The sequence below is a fragment of the Bacillus rossius genome, chromosome 8, assembly GCF_032445375.1.
Source record: "Bacillus rossius redtenbacheri isolate Brsri chromosome 8, Brsri_v3, whole genome shotgun sequence".
NCBI lineage: Eukaryota > Metazoa > Arthropoda > Insecta > Phasmatodea > Bacillidae > Bacillus > Bacillus rossius.
In genome coordinates, this window is record NC_086336.1 from 36,130,285 (window position 1) to 36,150,777 (window position 20,493).

The window sequence follows — 20,493 nt, forward strand, 5'->3', positions numbered from 1 at the left end:
GTTGGGCAAATCATGGAGTGATGTGAAAGAATTCACACTGAAAAATAGCTGGAATAACATTGCCCTGAGAGATGATACCTCTGGGCCAACTAAAAACCATTACCATTTTATTATTATTATTTCCATGTTATCAGAGGATTTTGCTTATGCGAGGTTGCAGCAGTCCAAATTACCTCGGTTAATTTGATATTCTTCCTGTATAGTGAATATCACAGCTCACCTGCATTTTACATTTAGTCTCAAATTTTTCTCATCAGATATACCATCATCCACTTGAGGTAAAAAGTCACAAGTGAACAAAATTATTAGCAGTTGTGTGACCTTTGAAAACTCTAAAATAATTTAAAGTAAATATCTGGGGAGAAAATTTTTGACCCAAAAACAAATGCAAGAGAGCTACCAGAAAATATTATAGGATAATCTTTTCATCACAAGTAATGACAAGAATATAGAGATAAAAAAAAATAATAGTGTGCATGAGACTTAGCTTCAAGGATAATCACATACCTCCACCTTGGATTAATAAATTTTTAGCTGTTACTCAAATCTTTAAACTATTTACCCAAATTATTGGTATGAAAAAGCATGGAATATACATGTAGAATCACATACAGTGTTTTGGTAGGGTATATATTAACAGGCTCCAGCATTTAAGAGCTGGGTGGAAACAACTTGTTGCACGCGAGCGATAGCAGATGATGTAATATACCACTAGATAATGCATGTTGGCTTAATGAAGTGGCCAAAGCTATTTTCAAAAAATCCAATATTGTGGAGTATGATCCCCCTCAACAATCCTGCATACCTAAAACCCAGCTGTGTGTCGGATACGGCATATGTTTAGGGTTTAGAATATGTTTAACACAATTCAACCTTTTTTCACAATATCTCATTCACACAAAAATTGCACTTTGCATGGCAAAGATAAATTAGCTGTAAGAGAAAAATATGGAAAAAAAAAAGTTATTGTAGGTATTTGTCCCTCAGAGTTTATACAGTGTTTAAATGTTTGACACACACAAAACACATTCCACACAGTTTTCTTTCTCTTATAGTCATGTCCTCTAAATTGTGGAAAAATGGCTGAAATGCACTTAATAATTTCAGCATGGAAGATCCGGTGCACGGCTGGGATCCTGACATCGAAGACTCTTCAGTGGCTTCTGAGGTCATCCCTTCAGTGTGATTCGGGTTCCCCTTCTGGCTAGGTCACATCCCTGACTGTTTCTCTCCAGCATTCTTGTTTTCCTACACCCATGCTCCATCACTGATCCAGCTCACATTTACCTTACATCTGTCTCCACTGACCTCGATCAGATGTCAGTAAAATTTCATTAAATCATTATTTAAAGATACATTCATGTGTTAAGTGTTGAACATATGTAGCTTTAAGCACTACTCTGCAGATGAGTTTTACCCAAGCGAGTCAATAAATATTCACGGGTTGAACTTACCGATGCTGTGACTGTATAATTTATCACTGTGGCTTTTGCATACACAGCTGGGTCAAACTTTGGGTTCGACACCTTGGTAGTCAGATACAATCGAAATTTATCATTATAGTCAACCTCTTTGTCTCCAAGGACTACAAATATTCTGCCACTTTGATCTGCAACAGAGCCGCAACATGTTAAATTACTAAGACCAACAGCAATAGAATTTAAGTCTAAAACTCTAAAGAAAAACAAAATTTGCTTCTTATTAACACCATGTGAACAAAAATGGAAAGAGAAATTTTTCATAATGCTCCTATGAAGGGTACATCAGGTTCAGGACTTCCTCGCAAAAGCTGGCGCAGAACAACAAAGCTATCAAGTTGGTTATTATTTTATTTATTTTATTAAATAGCAAAATATTTAAAAATTCACAAAATAAAATGTTAGTAATTATATCAAAATAAAATAATAGTAACCTGTTTATGTCATCTAAGGAGTAAATTTGTAACTAACTTAAGAATGTATGACAATCATTCTGTTCAATAACGCAGTCAGTTGTGAATATCCAACGATTCTTAATATAAAATTTAACCACCTCCAAGAATTACCAATGCAAGATGTCGTGGAGGATGGAACTAAAAGTTCAAGATACTTTCTGTTTACATATGGCATGGTTAAATGTAGATACACTCCTAATTTTCACATCCAGCACACTTACGTTGTATGTTTTTTTGAAGTACATTGTCAATAACTGGATCAATAGAATCGTCAATGTCTTGGAAGAGGACCGGGATACCATTGGTGACTGCAATTTCAAGATGCCTCAGGAAATCTCGATCAGAGAATGATAAAGTCTTCAAAAAATTTTTGGCTTCACGTCTTTTGATCCACGTCAATGCCTGTAATCAAAATATGATAAAAAGCAGTTAAAACAAAATATTCTGATTTAATGTTTGAATTAGAAAACTCACATTTAAAAGTAAAAAGATTTTAACCCTAGCAGAAAAGTAACATTATATATCAAAAGTAACATTTTATATTTCTGAAGTACTATAAGCATGTAGCTTCGTGATAACACGTACATGAGTGATGATTACCTTTCTCTCTAATTTATCTATGTATTTCTCTGAAAAGATTTAGGTAACTTAAGCATGATTGTGCCTGACCCCAATTTCCAGGTATTAATATTTTAATTTGTTTTTTCTCCTCTGAAATGACAGGCTGTGTGATTTCTTGATGCAAGTTCATATTTTTTGAACTGCATTATGTTTTTAGAATGCTGACTTCATAACTGCATTAAAAGTAAATTGGAAATTAGCACTATGCTTTTACATTGTATAGCATATTTGTATAAGTCAACTGACAAAAATAATTGCAGAGATAAACTAAATATATGATAAAGAGAGCAATAGAACATGTCATTAATAAAAAAAATGTTTTTGATAATAAAACATTTTTTCTAGCTAAGAGCTACTGAAAACGGACTTTGTGCTAGCTGTTTGCTAAAAGCTTGGCACAATTCCTTGTTTATGCTTTTGTTTTTTATCTCCCCCTTTCTATGGTATTGTTTTAATTGGAAGACATCACTATATAAATAAATACAAATATTTATAAAAATTCAATGAATAGAATTTTCACACACTTTTAGCTAAAACTTGATTGTCACTTGGTGCTTATTTTTAGTTTTTTGTGACAATACATTGAATATTCTCTTCTGTGGTATCGCTTTGTTCAAAAGATATGCAACAATTATGATGTTAACAATAAAACCATTAATTTTCTTGCAAAATGCTACTGAAAATGGACTTCACCCTGGGCACTAGCCGAAAGTTCTCAGTATATTCAGATATCCTTTGGTGATGAGAGTCATGAAAGAAACCTTCTAAAGTATAAATTTGTTTGGAAGAAGAACTGTACTCTAATAAACTAATATTTCACTAACAAATGGTCCAATTCTTTCATAAGCAGCCTCTAGATAAAAATAATAAATATTAAAACAGTGTGAGTTTAAATTAATTACTATAAGTCTATGCATCCATATACATTAACTTAGCCGATTGTGCCCATTTTGAATTATCCACGGCATCACTCTCTTTGCTTAGGACAGATATTTGGGAGTCTACTGTACAACACCATTTATCGCATCAATAATCTTTGAGTGCCTTACTTGTTGCTGTGGGTCAATGCACAGAGGGAAACGGCTAGCCTGAGTGGTCAGGATACCATTTTGTACAGACAATTCATCTGGTGGCAGTCCTTCAGAATTCCACCTGCATAAAAAAAATGCATTGAAGAAAATTAAAGCAAACAAAAAATGTTAGGACCAGCAGTTTATTTGCAACAAAATTTTATCATAAATAATTGTCTTTAATTGTTAACATATGAGACATTGCATGTAGTCATACCCACAGATAAAACCATTCACAAAAGCTGAGAGAAGCTAGGAACAGCTGATTTAATGTGAAGATTTTTGGTTAGAATATTTGTCCAAGGTTTAACAAGCTATAATTCTTTGTTATACTCTCTATTGAGGAGAACTCTGAAATTATTTTTTTATAAGATCATTTATATTTATTTTATACTAGGTACTAATGGTAGATTCAAACAAAAATATAATAAAATACTTGTTTTTAGTCATTTTGAGAAATCAAGGTTCATCACTGTTGTGGAGAAAATAAGGGAATAATTGTCTTGGATTAAATAAAAATAACTTACAAGTTTCATAGTCATCGGACTGTTACAACTTTGATAGACTAATTCAACCAACAAGCTAACTTGTCACTGACTTTTGGCTAAGTGTGAATTACTCACTTATCCATACAAATTATAACCTACTTTCAGATGAGCTAAAAACTTAAAATTGGGCAAACATATTGCTTTTAGTCTGTAAGCAAAAAAAATGAGAAAATTCCTGAAAGTAAAAACATTTTATTTATAAGCCATTAAATATTAAAATTTTTAATTTTTAACTAAAAAATAAAATTTTAAATTGCTACTGTAGTAGGCACAAACCTTATTTTGAAGGTCTTTTGTAAATAAACGGTAAGCATATTAAAAAACCTGATTACACCAGCAGTATCGGAATTAACAAGATGTAAAAGTTTGGTCACATGACTTTTTGTCGTACTTCCATTAATTATACCTCAGGCAGAGCTACATTTTCATATATACGGCAAGTTTGGAATTTTTTACACATATTTTTCAATCATTTTCTACACTTAATATAGCTACATCTTCAACTTGGCAGGTCTATTGAAGTTGAAAATATCAACAATTTTGGTCATATGACTTTTGGAGTTATCTTCATCAGTTATACCTAAGACTGAGCTAGCTAGTGTAATGTCTTTACATTTTTCATACATTCTTTAAGTTTTTTCCATATTTAAAGGGCATCTATTATCCTATAATTTGCATGCCTAAAGCAGTTCGATGTGCAGTTATTAACAGTTCTAATCTGTAAACTGTTTAAATTCTTCTAGGAAAAAAAATCTGGGAATGGCATACTGAGCAGTTGATAGTGGGGAGTGAAAATTCTACTAATGGGTCACCACATGGAGTACCTCCAAAGCCAGAAGAACCCTAACTTTATGAGGAGTGGAAAGAGGTGTCGGATATTGTGGAATATGAAATAAAAATGAGTTTATCAGAAGGAATGATAGTGTGGAATGAATGGGTGATAGCATGGATTTTGAAATCAGTTGCACAAGAGAATAAGGTGTACCTAAAAAAAAAAGAGATAATTAGAAGAAATGTCAAATGTTTTTATTGTATTTACACTTATTTTTATTACTATTAAAAATTTAAATGGGTAAAAACTGTGTGGTAGTAACATGCGTGTAAAAAAATGTAATCAAATAAGTGTAACTTGATGAATGCAATGTTGTTTATATAATGCACTTGTTATAAGGGAAGAATGTAGTGTTATCTATGGTTAGAGCCAAGATTATATGGTTTTATGCGAAATCGCGAATTTTCACGCGAAATTCATCCCAAACCGCGAAAAATGCGAAATGTTTTCTAACCACAAATAAACACCTCAATATTGATTTAAATCGTTAACTACCGACTATTGGTTGATTGACAAAAATTCCGTAACTGTTTGTAGAAGAAATGGTCGTCATCCAACTGCAGTGTGGTGGTTATTTAATGCGTTAATTATTCATCTTAAAAAATTACAAGATATCACAAAAATTGACGATTTCACGAACAAAAAAAGATCGTTATCGGAGTTAGGTTAGGGTTTTTAAACGCATCTAGCCACTAGAGATCACGCAATATTAACAACTGACGATCGTAAACTTAAAATTATCAAGTTAACAAACACAACAACGTGAAAAATCTCAGCGCCTTGTTTGCTGTATCCTTTGAAAAATACACGTGAAAAAAAACTGCATTCATTAAATAAATACGTATGAAAATAAAATAAAAGCGAACATTGATATTTAATGATCACTTAATATTTAATGAAATTTCACTGTAACGCAATTTTGTGTGCTTGATGAATAAGCAGTTTACCGTGAAGCCTTCATTTTCATTTCACACTTCACAGGCGAGAGTGCCAAAATCGTAACATAATCGAAGTTTTCCGATCGCTAATGAAAAAGCACCATATTGCAAGGATTTATTTATTTTACGGTCATTAAATATTTTAAATAACGCTTACATACCCAACCCTCCCGGAAAATAAATAAAAACATTTATTTCACTGACCTGACATAACCTAACCTTTTACTTCGGGTTGAGTATATGGCTCTCTCGCCTGTAAAAAGTAGGCTTCCCGCGGTTTATTTTTTCGCTAAAACTTCAGTAAATACTAGTTTTTGGTACCTCCGGGCTTTGTTTACAAATGATGTGCATAAATGAAAGCTAAATTTCTTAATCATGCCGAAAAATAAAGCTACTGAGGCATCACGTGCTGACGAGTTTAAGAATGAGGGATTATATGTCAGTGACGGAAAAATACTTTTCTGTAAATATTGTAATTGCAGTTTGGAGCATGAACGTAAGGACACGGTAAACAAGCACATAATTAGCGACAAACATGTAAAAGCTAAACGATCCCCATGCACTTTGAAACGACAGCTTTCTATCCCAGAAGCAGGAGTGGCGCAAATATGCGCAAAAAAAACAAAAGGAAGATTTTGTTCTCGAAACTGTTGAAGCCTTTGTAGCTGCAGGTATTCCTCTTGAGAAACTTGACAACAGCAAGCTGACTGCATGGATGCAGAAGCATGTAAGTGGTGCTGGTGATCTTCCAACAGCGGATTGGATGAGGAAAAAGTACATTCCCCTACTTAGAGAGAAAAAAGAAGTGGACATCAAGCATCAGCTCTTGGGGCAAGATGTGGTCATACTCGCAGATGAAACCACTGACAAGAGTAATAATTGTGTTTTCAACATCTTGTTTAAAATTCTGAAACCAGGTGCTGAACAAGATGTTATCTTAGGGGCTTCTTGTGTCCTTGATGCAGCAAATGCTGTTTGTTGTTCTTGGGCAGTGATTGTTGTATGCTTCAAATATGAAGTCAAGGAAGAAAACATAATTGCGTATGTTACAGATAGTGCCAGGTACATGACAAAATCTGCTGGTACCCTTGAAGGTGTATTTGGTGACCACATGTACCACATACAATGTTGGGCCCATAAAGTAAACAAAATGAAAGCGGATTATCCTGAATTTGCAGCTGCTGCTTTAAAGTTAATATGGATACCTGCAACGAATGTGGACTCAGAAAGATCTTTTTCTAAGTATTCTGTAGTTGTAAGTGACAGAAGAAGATCTCTAAAACCAGAGAATGCTGAACTGCTGACAATGGTGGCTTTTTCCTGAGCTTAATTATATTGCATTTATAGAACAAAAGTTTAACTGTAGTTTCTATTTTAATTAATTTAGACTCTCTCCTGAACTCAGGAACAGTACTTACCTGCATAAGAATACTAAATATTTTAGTTGTTAATTTTTTATGTACTCTCAACATAGTATTGTTTAATGTGCATATTTTAAGTCTCTAAGCACGAATTATTGAAGCATTTGATCAAGGCAGCTCTGCTAGGTGTGTACATGTTATTACATGTGTTTTAATTTTTTATGACGATAAAGACGAAATCCACAATTCTTAATGACGAAAAGTCCTTTTTCATAACACCATAAAATCTTGGCTCTATCTATGGTTAACAAACAAAAAGTATGATAATCAAAATAGAATGGAAAGCTTTGGATCACGAAATTCTATAACTAATACAATACAACATTATAGCAAAAAGGTCATATTTTTTGTATCGTTTATAGTTTTCAATATTTAAATCTTTGTGAAGTTTTTTTAAACTTTGTTTTTCTGAATCTGGAAAATTGTTGAAGTCGTCGCATAAATTGTATTCTCTGTTGAAGTTTCAATTTCTTCTGTTATATCTGATTAGAAATGGCTGTGTAGGAGAGGTTGGTTGGTTCTGTTCTCATCTTTTGAATAGTTAATATTGTGTTTGCTCTCTCAATCTTCTCTTGATCAATGATCATACATAGCTGCTCTGTTTCCATCGCTATTACGTGGCTTGTCATAGCTAATCTCAATGTTTATTTGCTTTCAACGTTACCAAATTTATTCTGGTGCCCACTATTCATATTGTTTTGTCTGCATTTGCAGTTTAGTTATCTCTCTGTTTTTAAACTTTTCATGTTGTCCATTACATACTTCTTTTTATATTTACATTCAAACAATTAAATACTATTCCCTCTTCTCATCTAAATTCATAATTTTGCACCAGACTTTCACTCTCTTCACCTAACAATGGTTGATCGAACTCATGTTGAGGGAGATGCTGACAGCTGACTACAAACAGGAGGGCAGGTTTTGTAACGTAAGAGGTTAATAAGCAGTTCGGGCCTGTTAGCAAGTTCTTGATAAGATGCTGTTGTTCTCCAGCAAGCAGGTAGACAATAACTCTATGGACTACTGGTTTTTGTTTACCATGACGGAACATCCTTGTACGTTTATGATAGTCTCAACGGCCACTCATTATCACCTGATCAAAGACAGTTCGTCACCCGTTTTTTTAATATATATATATATATATATATATATATATATTAACTTGACACTTGATCCTGTTCATAAGCAAGGAAGCATGTTTAATTGTGGATTATTTGCCATAACCAACTCTTAGGGCCATTTTGAGATACCAAAGGCGCGGGAGCAAACAATTTTGTCAGGCCTCCATTTCTTAAACATGAAGAAGTACGAAGAACATAAAATTGTGTAGGGGATATATTCTCTAACGAATTATTGTACGTTAAATAATTGATTGTTGTGAATATCTCAAGAAGTAAATTGTATCTGGGTTTTAATTTAAGCAGAGGCCATGAATACTGTTTTTAAACAGTGTTTGATGACCGAGAACAATAGTTTTTCAGTTGAAGCAGACATTGTTTTAAGACAGAATCTTAATGTCCGTAAAACATAACATTTACATTTTTTGTTTGTGTTCGAAAAAATGGTTAATCAGCAAGATTCCATTGATAACGGAATAAACATGAACCTTGGCTACTTTTTATTTCCATGCATTTTCTCTGTTTATCCAAATATAATTTTTTTTGGTATTAATATATGTAGAAAGTTCATTTTATTTTCTTAAAAAAATTATGGCACTGCTTTCATACTTTTTTTGCACCACATTGATTCTTTTTATAAACTGATAGAGAATATTTTTATTTACCATTTTTTTTGAGTCCCTAAATATGATTCAGGTCTCTATAGCTCTCATTCTCACACTTAATTTCTTGTGTTGGAATTCTGCTAAGGATTACAGTAAAAAGTTTTTCCTTGAGCCTGCCAGTAAAACTATTCATTCTTATAAAATAGAAATATAATTATGGAAATTAAGGTGTCACGACATCCAGACACACAAATATTCTAGTGCATGACAATTGAAATGTACCTTAGCATCCCCATTACTACAGAAATTTTAGTTTTAAAGCTAGTGCCTACTCATAAACTTATCAAATAATTATTTAAATACCTAATGAAGGGTGGCTCTCGCGTGTTGCAAAAGAGAGAACGTTAACTCTAGTGACAAGTTTTGGCATCCGTTAGATTACAAAGTATTCTCCCTGACGACTCTGCAAAGAGCAAGTACTTCCAACTGATTACTCCTGCTTCCTTCTCTGTGTAGGTAAGGGAACAATTTCATCTAAAGTCTTTGGAGAGAGACTAGATCATCAGACCCTTATACCATTACATGATGTAACAACTCTCACAGATGTGGTTGACATGACTACTGATGTATTTCCACTCAGTGTTCTGCGAGATCCTGATCAGGCTGCAAGACTAGCAATCCTTTAAACTCTGAACGTAAACATCAAGGAGATCAACAATAAAAACTTGACGCCTTTACGATTACTGTTAGTAAAAGAAAAAAAATTTAAAGTAGTTAAACCAGTAAATTAAGTAAAATGGTTGCAAATGGGTATAAGCACATCTGCAGAATAGCACCATATGCTTAAACGGAAACTAAACTGTTGACGTCAACCGGGCCTGCGCCCCAGAAGCCTGGTCAGTCTCCGCCGCCTTTCCCCTCACCACCGTCCCACTTCCCGTACTGGCAGCCGCTCCGTCTCGAGTACGTAGTCGGGTGGTTGTGTTTTAAAAGCGTGCCACGGGCGTAAAGAGGGCGCTGTAGCAGCAGTGCCCACACCATTTTAACTAGAGATAAACATTGTAATTCTTTTTTTGCTTATTTTTCCCCAAGTGGCGTGTGACGGCAGATCGCCCGGGAGTGTTTTATGTACTTTAAGTAATTAATATTTAGTTAAGGCATAAACAACGAAAAGACGTACCGAACATGCACGAGGCGAACCGAAGTCCGCCAAAGCCGGACTGGTTATCATTAATAATAAATTGTTGTAATTTTAGTTCGTATTAGGTGTAATCTAATTATTAAGAGTGTTTCATGTTTTACCTGTGGCTTCCTGTGGCACGTAATCGTAAATAGGTATAATGGTAATTGGTTCGGCGTGAAGACGCCATGTTAAGCTAGCAGAGCCCTGAGCTCACCCCAGTCCTTCGCCAGCACCGACCGAGAGCAGACGCATCAGCACCCCGGGGACCTCACCGCTTGCCTGCACTGCTAAGTAATTCTGTTAAATCTTAATCATCATAAATCTTTCGTTCGTAATACCTCGGGGCTTCTCTCGGTCGGTGGGACTGTTTAAATAATTGTACGAGTGACCACTATGTTCCCTTTTGTGCTAATTACCTAATTGTAGAGTGTGACCACGTGGTCAGGTCGCACCACGTGAATCGATTCGTGCCGCAGGCTTTGTGTGATATAATCAAAGGTGTAGGCGAAGTAGCAGCTAATAAACCAGGTCATACGATTTTATTTGTATTTGTTTATTTCAACATCCTGAGTGTGACGGAGTGTGGGACGCCGTAAGAGCCCACTGCGTAGGTTAAGAGCATACCCGACGCTGAGAGCGGACCAGTAGCGAGTACTAGGATTGGCTTTAGGGGGGTTAAAATCACGCCTCACATGGGCGACGTCACGGCCCTGAAAAAGTGTCTCTCCCGGGTCCGTGCCCCTTGCACGGTGGCGCCCACAAATTAATATCAGTACATGTATCGACGCGAACCCCCGCTTAGCATAAGGACAGTTAGGACGCGGCCATGTCACTGTGTATCTATTGATCTGATAATTTGTTTTATTAGCTGTTATATATTTTAATTAGTCTTGACCTAATTTATTTTTCTAGTTTCCTGATTATAGTAGACACTGCACATGAGTACTGCACACTGGCTTTCAAAATTGTTTTACTCATGTGCTCTAGCAAAATGTAGCTAGTTAACTCTGTACTAAACAATGAGCTCAATTAACATTTCAAATTTTATACCACAATTTATTTATTTATTTACTGAACTCCATAATGCTGTGAATAAGAACAAGATGTCAGGTTGAGTCAACTAGAGTAATCATTTTAATATTAAATATCAAAACTTAACATTCTGCATTAACTGTTGCAACCACTGTGATTAGCACTCCTAGCAAGATTCATCTGCATGCTCTTTACCATGGCCATTTGGTTACATTGAGAAACATTTGATCTCTAGAACATTAGCTTTGAATGATCAAAATTGGGAGGGGGGGATCATTCAGTCAAGAAAATACCTGGTAAACAGATACTGACAGAGCGTAAGACAAGCGAAAAGCAATGGCAGGACGAGACTTACGTGCTGATTTCGACACTGTCAGACAGGTGTTCGTCCAGCGTGAACGGCAAGGTGATGGGGATGGCCTTGGTCTTTATGTCCTCCAACCAGTCGTCATACACCATCCTTCGGCGGAACTCCCAGCTGAAGGGCCCAGTGTAGCTCAGGAATGCAGAGCACAGTAGACAGTTTCCCACCAACCGCTTTTGCTCCGTTTTCAAGTTGGCTAGGTCCTTCTCCCATCTGCAAACCACACACAACCAAGCAGTTCAAAACCACAAAGTATCAATGTCAAATTCAATGTTGTTAACTCTAAGAAACCTCTTTTATACACAATTCTTATTTATACAAAGTGTGTGTGTGTGTGTAAATATATATACACACACACACACACAAATACAATCATATTTAATGTTTTATTAATTTACATTTATCCAAACATTTTGGAAGTCAACATTTTGAAATAATAACTGTGCATAAATGTACATATACAATTTAAATTATGTTACTATTGATCTTAATGTTAAATGTTAAATGGACTGTTTTAAAAGCAGTACAATATCAAGTATTTTTAAATGCTTCATATACTTATAACACTTGGGAGAATTAAAGCTGAAGACTTATTTTCATTTATTTTTTTAGCATCACTAACCTATATGTGGAAGTTGTTACAAACACAAACAAAAACATTACTGTAATACCAATTCTTTTTCTAAAGTATACAAGGAAAACATGTTAAGCATTCACAATAAAAAAAAATTACACACACACAAACACACACACCCACACACACAAACAAACACACCCACACACAAACACACACCCACACACAAACACACACAACCACACACACCCACAATGACCTCCATGTCTTGACTACATCAGTATGAGGGACTGCTCTAGAAAAAATTGTAGAGTTACAAGCAAGGATGTTTTACGAATGTTTATTTCAAAAATGCTCACATCAGCACAACGGCACTTAATTATTTCAAGTTGTAAATATTTTGTAGATCACTAGACAAATGAAAATGCTTGATTATTTTCCAGGCACAAACATCATTTTTACCACCCATAAACTGTTTGAATAGAAAATTTACAAAAAAATCAAAGTGTATAACTGGCAAACTTGTGCATTTCAATATCTCAACTAATGTAATTTGGCCAATTTTTACACTTTGTGGCAAATTCTTCCACCTAAGCACTTTTAGCAAAAAATAACAAGAGAAACACAAATAAATATGGTCACTACAATATACTTATGCCAACATGAACCTTGTGGAATCCATTTCTGACAATCATACTTGTCGAAAGATGCTCTGATTAAGCTTACACAGCCTGCCTAACACCCATTATAAATGCAACATATTAGGAAGAATAATTGTGCATTTTAATAACTTCTAGACTGAAACAAAACATTTGGCAATAGTTCAAAAGTGCACTGCGGTACCTAATGCTTTCTGAGCCCAGGCCGGATAAGAGCTTGTCGGCTGCTATCAGACGTTTCTCCATGAGATCGTTCTCGTCCTGCAGCACCTGGCGACTCTCCACCGCATCCCTGTACTGGATCTCCAGCTCGCTCAGTGTCTTCTCCAGGTTTTCGATCTCTTGATTCAGCTGTCCCAGCTTCCTCTCCATCTGCAGGGGCACTTGGCACGTTGACTACTGGCTCTCTGACACTGCAGTTTCCAACGACAAGTAATTCAACATTTCTCGATCCAAACAAGAAGTCTTAACTACTTCCTGGCTTTTGGAAAGAGACAGAATCAGGGGATGTGCGAATTGGAGTCATCTTTAATTTAAAGTCGGTCAACAATTGTCGAGCACATCACATATTCACAGTACGAATAGATGTAGATACATGATCACATGGTCAACAACTGTCCAGAACCTCACATATTCACAGTACTAATAGATGTAGATACATGATCAGATTTCACCTCCGCTAGAATAAATATTGCTGTTCCAACAGTAATCAGGTGATTAGTAACAATTAATGATGGGTCGAATCCCAATTTTCTCGAATATGAATCTTGAATTCGAATCCCAGAGAATACCTAGAATATGCATATCCCTGGAATCCGAATCTAGGTGCCAAGTGCCAAAAATTAAATAATGTACAATTAATGAAAAATATTAACTATGGTGTGGAAACATTCTACCCTTTAAATGTTTGTTTCAAAACTAAGTTTCCAGAATCAATACATACTGTAATTTTACTTATAAAATAACATGTTAAAAGTATGATATCTTGAGGTATGGTAACAAGATGGGTAGAAGAAAAAAATTTAGCTAGTAAACTTCAGAGGTTATCAGCGTTGAATTTTTAATTTACTTTATTTCCTTTAATATTCTACTTCCAATATTTTTCCTCAAATATCAAATACTAAATATTTTATGGGATTTGAGGATATGAGGATTTGATTGGACAATTCCTATTAACAATATATGGATCCAAATCAACCTAAGACTATCTTGCTTTTAAGTTAAACATTTATTAATTGCCCTGGAAAATGACTGCAACATGGCAAGTCAACTCACTGGCAAACCATCATTTCCTCTGACGTAGTCTTACACCAAAAGCCAGGACGTAACAAAAGAAATTGTAAAACCTTGCATTTTCAGTAAACGAAAAGTATCAAAAAACAAAACAGTAATTTACATAACAAAAGAAAAAAAAGATTAATAACTAATCCACAGAAACAAATATGAATTTTCTGCAAAACTTCAGCGCATTCTACATGCAGAGCCAAAACAGAATATACTATTCATGAAATTATAACTGTGTCACATCAGCAAACAAACCCAACATTTCACCTGTCATAAATTAGTTCAAAATTAATAAAGTGAAAGAACCATTTGAAGAACTACAGTTCAAATTTTTCAGCTCATTTTTGTTTTAAAAAAAACTACTAGTTAAAATTCAAAATGAGTGCAGAATGTAAAGTTTGATTTTACAATGAGGTAATTGGAGACGGCAGGTGAGAGGTGAAACGATGAGATGGAGCAATGATGGAATGCAATGGCAATGCAAGGGTAGCGAAGAAACCCACCGTCTCAAGCTAAGATACACCACGTTTCCCCACTTGTATAAATAAGGGGGGGTTTGAACATGCTGGGAATGTAACTCACTTTGCCTCGGTGAGAGGCGAGGTATCTGATCACTCAGTCAACATCATGGCTATCATCTGTAGGAGATTACCGAGTAATAACTTGGGTTGTGGGAGGCCGGGAGTTGAATGCTGGGGTTGAACTCTCTACCAATGGCAACTTACATCAGACAGTGTTTCCATCAGGAAGGCAACGCGCTGTTCCTTAGGCTTCACATCACGAGCGGCGTACCAGAACCCCAGGGCTGCCTCCACATACTTCAGCAGGCCGAAGCCAGCTTTGCTCACACCCGCCATATCTCCCAGCTTAGTGGTCTTCTGCAAACATGTACAAACAAGTCTGTTAACCGTCTATGTAAAAATATTCCCTTCTCTTGCTTTGCAATTTTCTGAACGGATTATAAAAAATATTTTATTACATACATCATTTTACCATTTTGATAAATAAAAAAAAATATAAACATTTGAATTAATAATAGTGTATTCACCCGAAAATAAGTTGACCCTGAATGTAAGGTCCAGAACAGGTTCCAAGAAAAATTAACTCACCTTTTTTTATTTCCTTTCTTAGCAGGAAGTCACTGCACAGAATCACAAAAAAAATCTAAATTTTTTATTTTATTGCCTAAATCTCTGTGAGAATTAAAAACACTACTAAAATTTAATGTTATTATAAATTCAACATGAAAAAGAACAAATAATAAATCGGAATTCTGTAACTTTTAAACGATTTTTTCGATCTGACTCAGTACCTCACCCAATTGGTTGTTGAAATAGTTTTCTGTACACCAGTTTTTTTTTATAAAACCACTTTTATTTAAATGAAAACGTGTTTGTCTAAAAAAAATGTATATATTTATGAAATGAAATGAATAATTGAATATTTATTTATAATTAATTAAATTTTCCATTTGCCGCCCCTTTCGCTCGCAGCCAGCAGTGCGTACCTTCATGTGCGCCTTGACGGCCCTGATCTGAGCGGGAGATATGTTGTCCACCTTCACTTCGAGGAGGGTCTTCAGGAAGCCGGGGTCCGCCATCATCCCCTTGGCCGTCCTCCAGCTGATCTCCTTGAGCCCCATCAGGATCGCCACGCACTCGCCCACCACCTGCACCGCCTCGTGAGGCGACGAGAACGATCTGGGAAGCCACACCGCCGGATAGTTCACGAGAGTCCGCGAAACGACGCCAACACCAGTGGCACTGATGGATCACTACGGTGTGGGGCCCAACAGCTCGCGAGCTGGGGGGTCCACGGTTCGATGGAGACACGTATGCACGGAACGGACCGGCACAGCCAAATAGTGGCCGGAACCCTACGGAACCTTACACACATGAAGGAGTATAGGACGTGTAGAAGAATGACATGCTCCAGGATATGTATTTTTAAACCACCTTGGCCTTTCCCTACTTTCCCTTCCAAACCTTCTTACTCCTCATCCACACACTGACAACTTGCAAGAAATTTAGACGTTTGTTAAACCACAACTAATGCCATCTTGCCACTGCTTGCAGAGCATCTTCTGTGCTACATTTTACAGGTCGACATATAGGACCTAGGGAAATACTTATCGACTGTAACAGATCTAGTTTCTGCCATAAAGTAATGTGTTATTTATATAAGTGATTACCGACTCGCATGTCAATAAATGTCAGGCTGTAACAAGATATTAAAACTTAGTAAGATATTACATATGCCAGGACATGCTATAAATTCAGATAATAATTCCAAAAATCAAAATTATAGAAAAAAAAATTAATAAACCCAAAATGGCAGGGCATAATCCACTGAACAGCCATGAAGGCACACCAAGTTCTGAAAATCGAAGGGCATAATTTTTTTTTGTGTCTATATACATAAGTACAAATGCAAATTTGTACTTTGTCCTTAAATTACTAATTCACTAAAAAATAAACTATAGTGACACATGGTAGCTAATAGCAGTGCTTACAAATATGAATAAAGTGCAGTTTTTATTTATTAATCTAAATAACTATGTACGTATATGAGTAAATAAACTAACATTAGACTTACAATTTGGGGCAAACATTAAGGGGACAAAAAACAGACATTCGTCAGAATTTGTTGGAAATTAGCTTAAGTGTTTTATAAATGCTTGTTTATTACTACTGTACGGCCAGCCAGCACGTATATAAGCTAGCGGGTGAGATTTGGCAAGTTAGTGGCGAGAGAGCTTCCGTGAGGGGAGGTTGTCGAATATTGCAGCTCTGAGGCCTGCCACCTAGCGGGAATCTTTCGAAGGTCTTCCACAATATCGCCTTTCTCTCTCTCGCTCTCTCTCCAACACGGACACCCAACCAGCTCTTATCTTCGCTTCCCATCTCACCCTATCCTTCATTCTCGGATCAGGTAGCCGCCCTTCCCCGCGTAGACTTTCGTGTTACTGAAAAATTTGTCCAAAGCTGAATTTTTGTACTGTGGTAGAGTTGACTATGCTTAATAACATACCGAAAGTTTACCGCTGTAGACCTTGTGCGTTATCACCGAAAATTTGCATTTAAGTCCTAGGTGACAGCAACTTGCATCAGTCCATTAAAATGCTACCCATTTATACAGTTTTTAATTTTGACTGTCCGTAAACTTAGCAAAATAATCTAGAAACTGTAATACACCCATTAATGTTAGAAAAAATTTTAATTTTTAATATTTAAGATATGATATAAACAAGCGATTAATTCACGACATATATATTTTTTTTATCTTTGCCACCCAGATAAAAATACGATTTACACTGATTTGAAGAGCCCAATGCGAAAAAATGTCTAAATAAATGTTTTTAATTATACTTTTAGCTTTAAGATAGTATATTTATAAAGAGTCTAGCATAATTAGTTGCCTCATTAAAGCTGCCCGAGCGTTGCAGTGTACTGCGGCCGTACTGATCTTTCACGGCCGGCGGGCTTTGAAACTCGCTGCGTACTGCGACACTCAATAAACTTGGTCTTATTTAGGGATTACTTAAAATATATTTAATGCATATGATAGGGTGTATTCATGTTACATCTATTGAGATATACATATTCTTTTTTCTTATATGTATGAATGATTTTTGATACAATAAAATTAACAATAAACAATTTCTGCTGGGAACTTGTAAATCAAAATTCTAGAGGACCTCTGGTTTTATATATGTGTTCGTATTTTGTTACAAAAATTTTATTATTAAAAATTATTTTAATACCAAAAAAATAATTATTTTTTATTTCTAATACATTAAGTATATTATTTTACATCAGAACTGTGCAAAATTTAATGTAGCCTATATTATAAAATATATATATTTAATTGTATGAAATTAGTTTACTACATAACAATTGAAGAAAACGATACACCGTAAATGTGCTTATTGAGTTTTGTCACTTTTATAACATAATTCGTATGATAAAATTATTTTTTTTCCAGAAAATAAATAAAACATAAGTTGTGTTGTAAAATGTATTGATAGAATTACATATTTAGTATTTTTTTCTAAGTTAATTCATTGGAGTGCTGCGCCTAGCTTACTTCGTTGAATTGCTAGTGGCAAAGAGCGGTGGTGGATGTTTTTTCAAGAGTTTGACCGTATTTTATGACCCCAGCTGTGAGAGGGTGTTCGTCCCAGAAATCCTAACGGTCAAGGAAAATAGCCTTTCTCTGTAGTCACGTACGGGTCTGCTACTCGCTTAATATTGTCAGTTTATCACAACTTTCCGGGAAGTTCTATTGTTATTTATTTATAATTTAGAAATTAAAGAGTCTATCATACTAATATTTTTACCTAAGCAAATCGCATCCTGGAAGATTTTTATCTACGTTTGCAGCAAAAATCACTTGCAGTTAGAAAACTTTTATTCTTTCAGAGTAAAATTCAGTCTGTTATTACCATACATTAAAAACCTTAGTTTTCTGGAGTAAAAAACGTCCCAGCACGAGCGACTTTAACACTGCTGCACACACACTACGCAGCTTGAAATACATCAGTGGTCAGACTATTGTACCAGACACTCAAAATATACACACTTAAACCTTACAAAAAAAACACAGACAATATTTATGAAGTGATTTTTACGCTACGCTCAACATATTTATGTAACATGTAGTCAAATTTCTATAAAAAAAATATATTTCTTACCTTTTGTGATTAAAATTACCAATTTAATAATATGACGTTTAAACTTTGAGGTGTTTATCACAGTTACCATGTAGGACATTCTTTTATATTACTTTGGTGCCATAATGAGAACCGGCTTAAAAAAGTATTAAAGTTATTAAATTTATGAAACATTTTTGTGGATCAATTTAAAAAATAATCATTAAGGACTCAACTGCTCATTATTGGTGTGATCACAAGGTTTCATCGGTAAACTTTTGACGTGTTACTAAGAAATGTTCATTCTACTACTGTACAAAATTTTTGCTTTGGGATAATTTTCCATGTATTAAAAATTTTTGTTTCTTAACAGCGAAATTCCTTCCGACCCGAGCCTACTTCGACAACCTCGCAGTAGTATACACTACGCGGCTCGGATCGCTTTAGTGGTCAGACTAATTGTATGAGACACTTAAAAAATATACCAATTTAAAGATGAATAAATATGCAACAACGTTTACTCTAAGCGATTTCCACGTTGGGCTCTTTAATTTTATGTAAGATGTATTTATATTTTCTTAAAATTGAATGAAAGTGAATTCGTTAACTTTAATGATTTAAAAGGTCTATTTTATAGAAACATGTTTAAACTTTGTGCTTTTTATCAGTATCCTCAGATGGGGCAATGTTTCTAGATTATTTTGGGTTCCATACTGACGGTCTACTCCATAAACTGCATTTGCAATATCCATTATTGAGGATCGTTGCAAAAAATTGTCATTTTGGACTTAACTGCTCGTTTTTGGTGTGACGCACAAGGTTTGCGGCAGTACTTAAACTTTTGTCGTGTTACTAAGAAATGTTAATTCTACTACTGTACAAATTTTCGGCTTTGGGATAATTTTCCATGTATTAAAAACCTTTGTTTCTTCACAGCGAAATTCGTCCCAACCCGAGCCTACATCAGCAACCTCGCAGTAGTATACACTACGCGGCTCAGATCACTTCAGTGGTCAGACACATTGTACCAGGCTCTCAACAAATAAACTAATTTAAAATTTAAGAACTAAATCGTGATCGTAAAATGGCCGCCATGGTGATTTGCGAATTTATGGAGAAATAAAAGCAGTTAAAATTTTATGTAGTTTCCAAGAGACATTATTACATCACCAATCATCTAAAATAACAGGTTTACAAAATTTCAACATATTCAGTAACTAGTCAGTTTTTTCAAATGTGTTAGTATCAACAATCTGAACCATATCTAGTCGGTGAGGTCTGTATTGTTACAAACTATTCTGGTATTTGGATTTTGAAGCTACTTACTGATTCGCTTTCAATGTCTATTAAAATATACCTAATGCTAATTGCAGGAATATTTCTACTCGATTTAAAAATTATAATTCCTGAAAATTTGTAGCGGACACGTTTCAATGTAACACCTTTTGATTTTCGAGTTATGTTGAAGTTTCACATGTCACTTCGTGTACACGAGATGGCCCCTGCTCTGTTAGCAATGAGTCATCACAACCGGTGCCGTCTGTACGAGCGTCTTCACAAGTTATCCTGAAATATGTTCTTAAATAATAATTCAAGTGAATTCTTAAAATCCTACACACCTTATCTTAAGTGTCGTAAATAAATCGTTATATTTTGTAAA

General features: G+C 35.1%; 1 protein-coding gene across 1 annotated transcript in view; it reads right to left on the reverse strand.

Moving 5' to 3' along the window:
* Positions 1–20,493, reverse strand: part of LOC134534735 (dynein axonemal heavy chain 10) — a 426,663-nt gene that overhangs the window by 40,952 nt on the left and 365,218 nt on the right. Inside the window, exons 57-63 of the mRNA XM_063373236.1 lie at positions 15,690–15,882; positions 14,908–15,060; positions 13,083–13,270; positions 11,657–11,878; positions 3,604–3,706; positions 2,155–2,335; positions 1,455–1,609 (exon numbers count right to left, since the gene is read on the reverse strand). Coding sequence (XP_063229306.1) covers positions 1,455–1,609; positions 2,155–2,335; positions 3,604–3,706; positions 11,657–11,878; positions 13,083–13,270; positions 14,908–15,060; positions 15,690–15,882 — 1,195 coding nt within the window. The remainder of the gene's footprint in view (positions 1–1,454; positions 1,610–2,154; positions 2,336–3,603; positions 3,707–11,656; positions 11,879–13,082; positions 13,271–14,907; positions 15,061–15,689; positions 15,883–20,493) is intronic.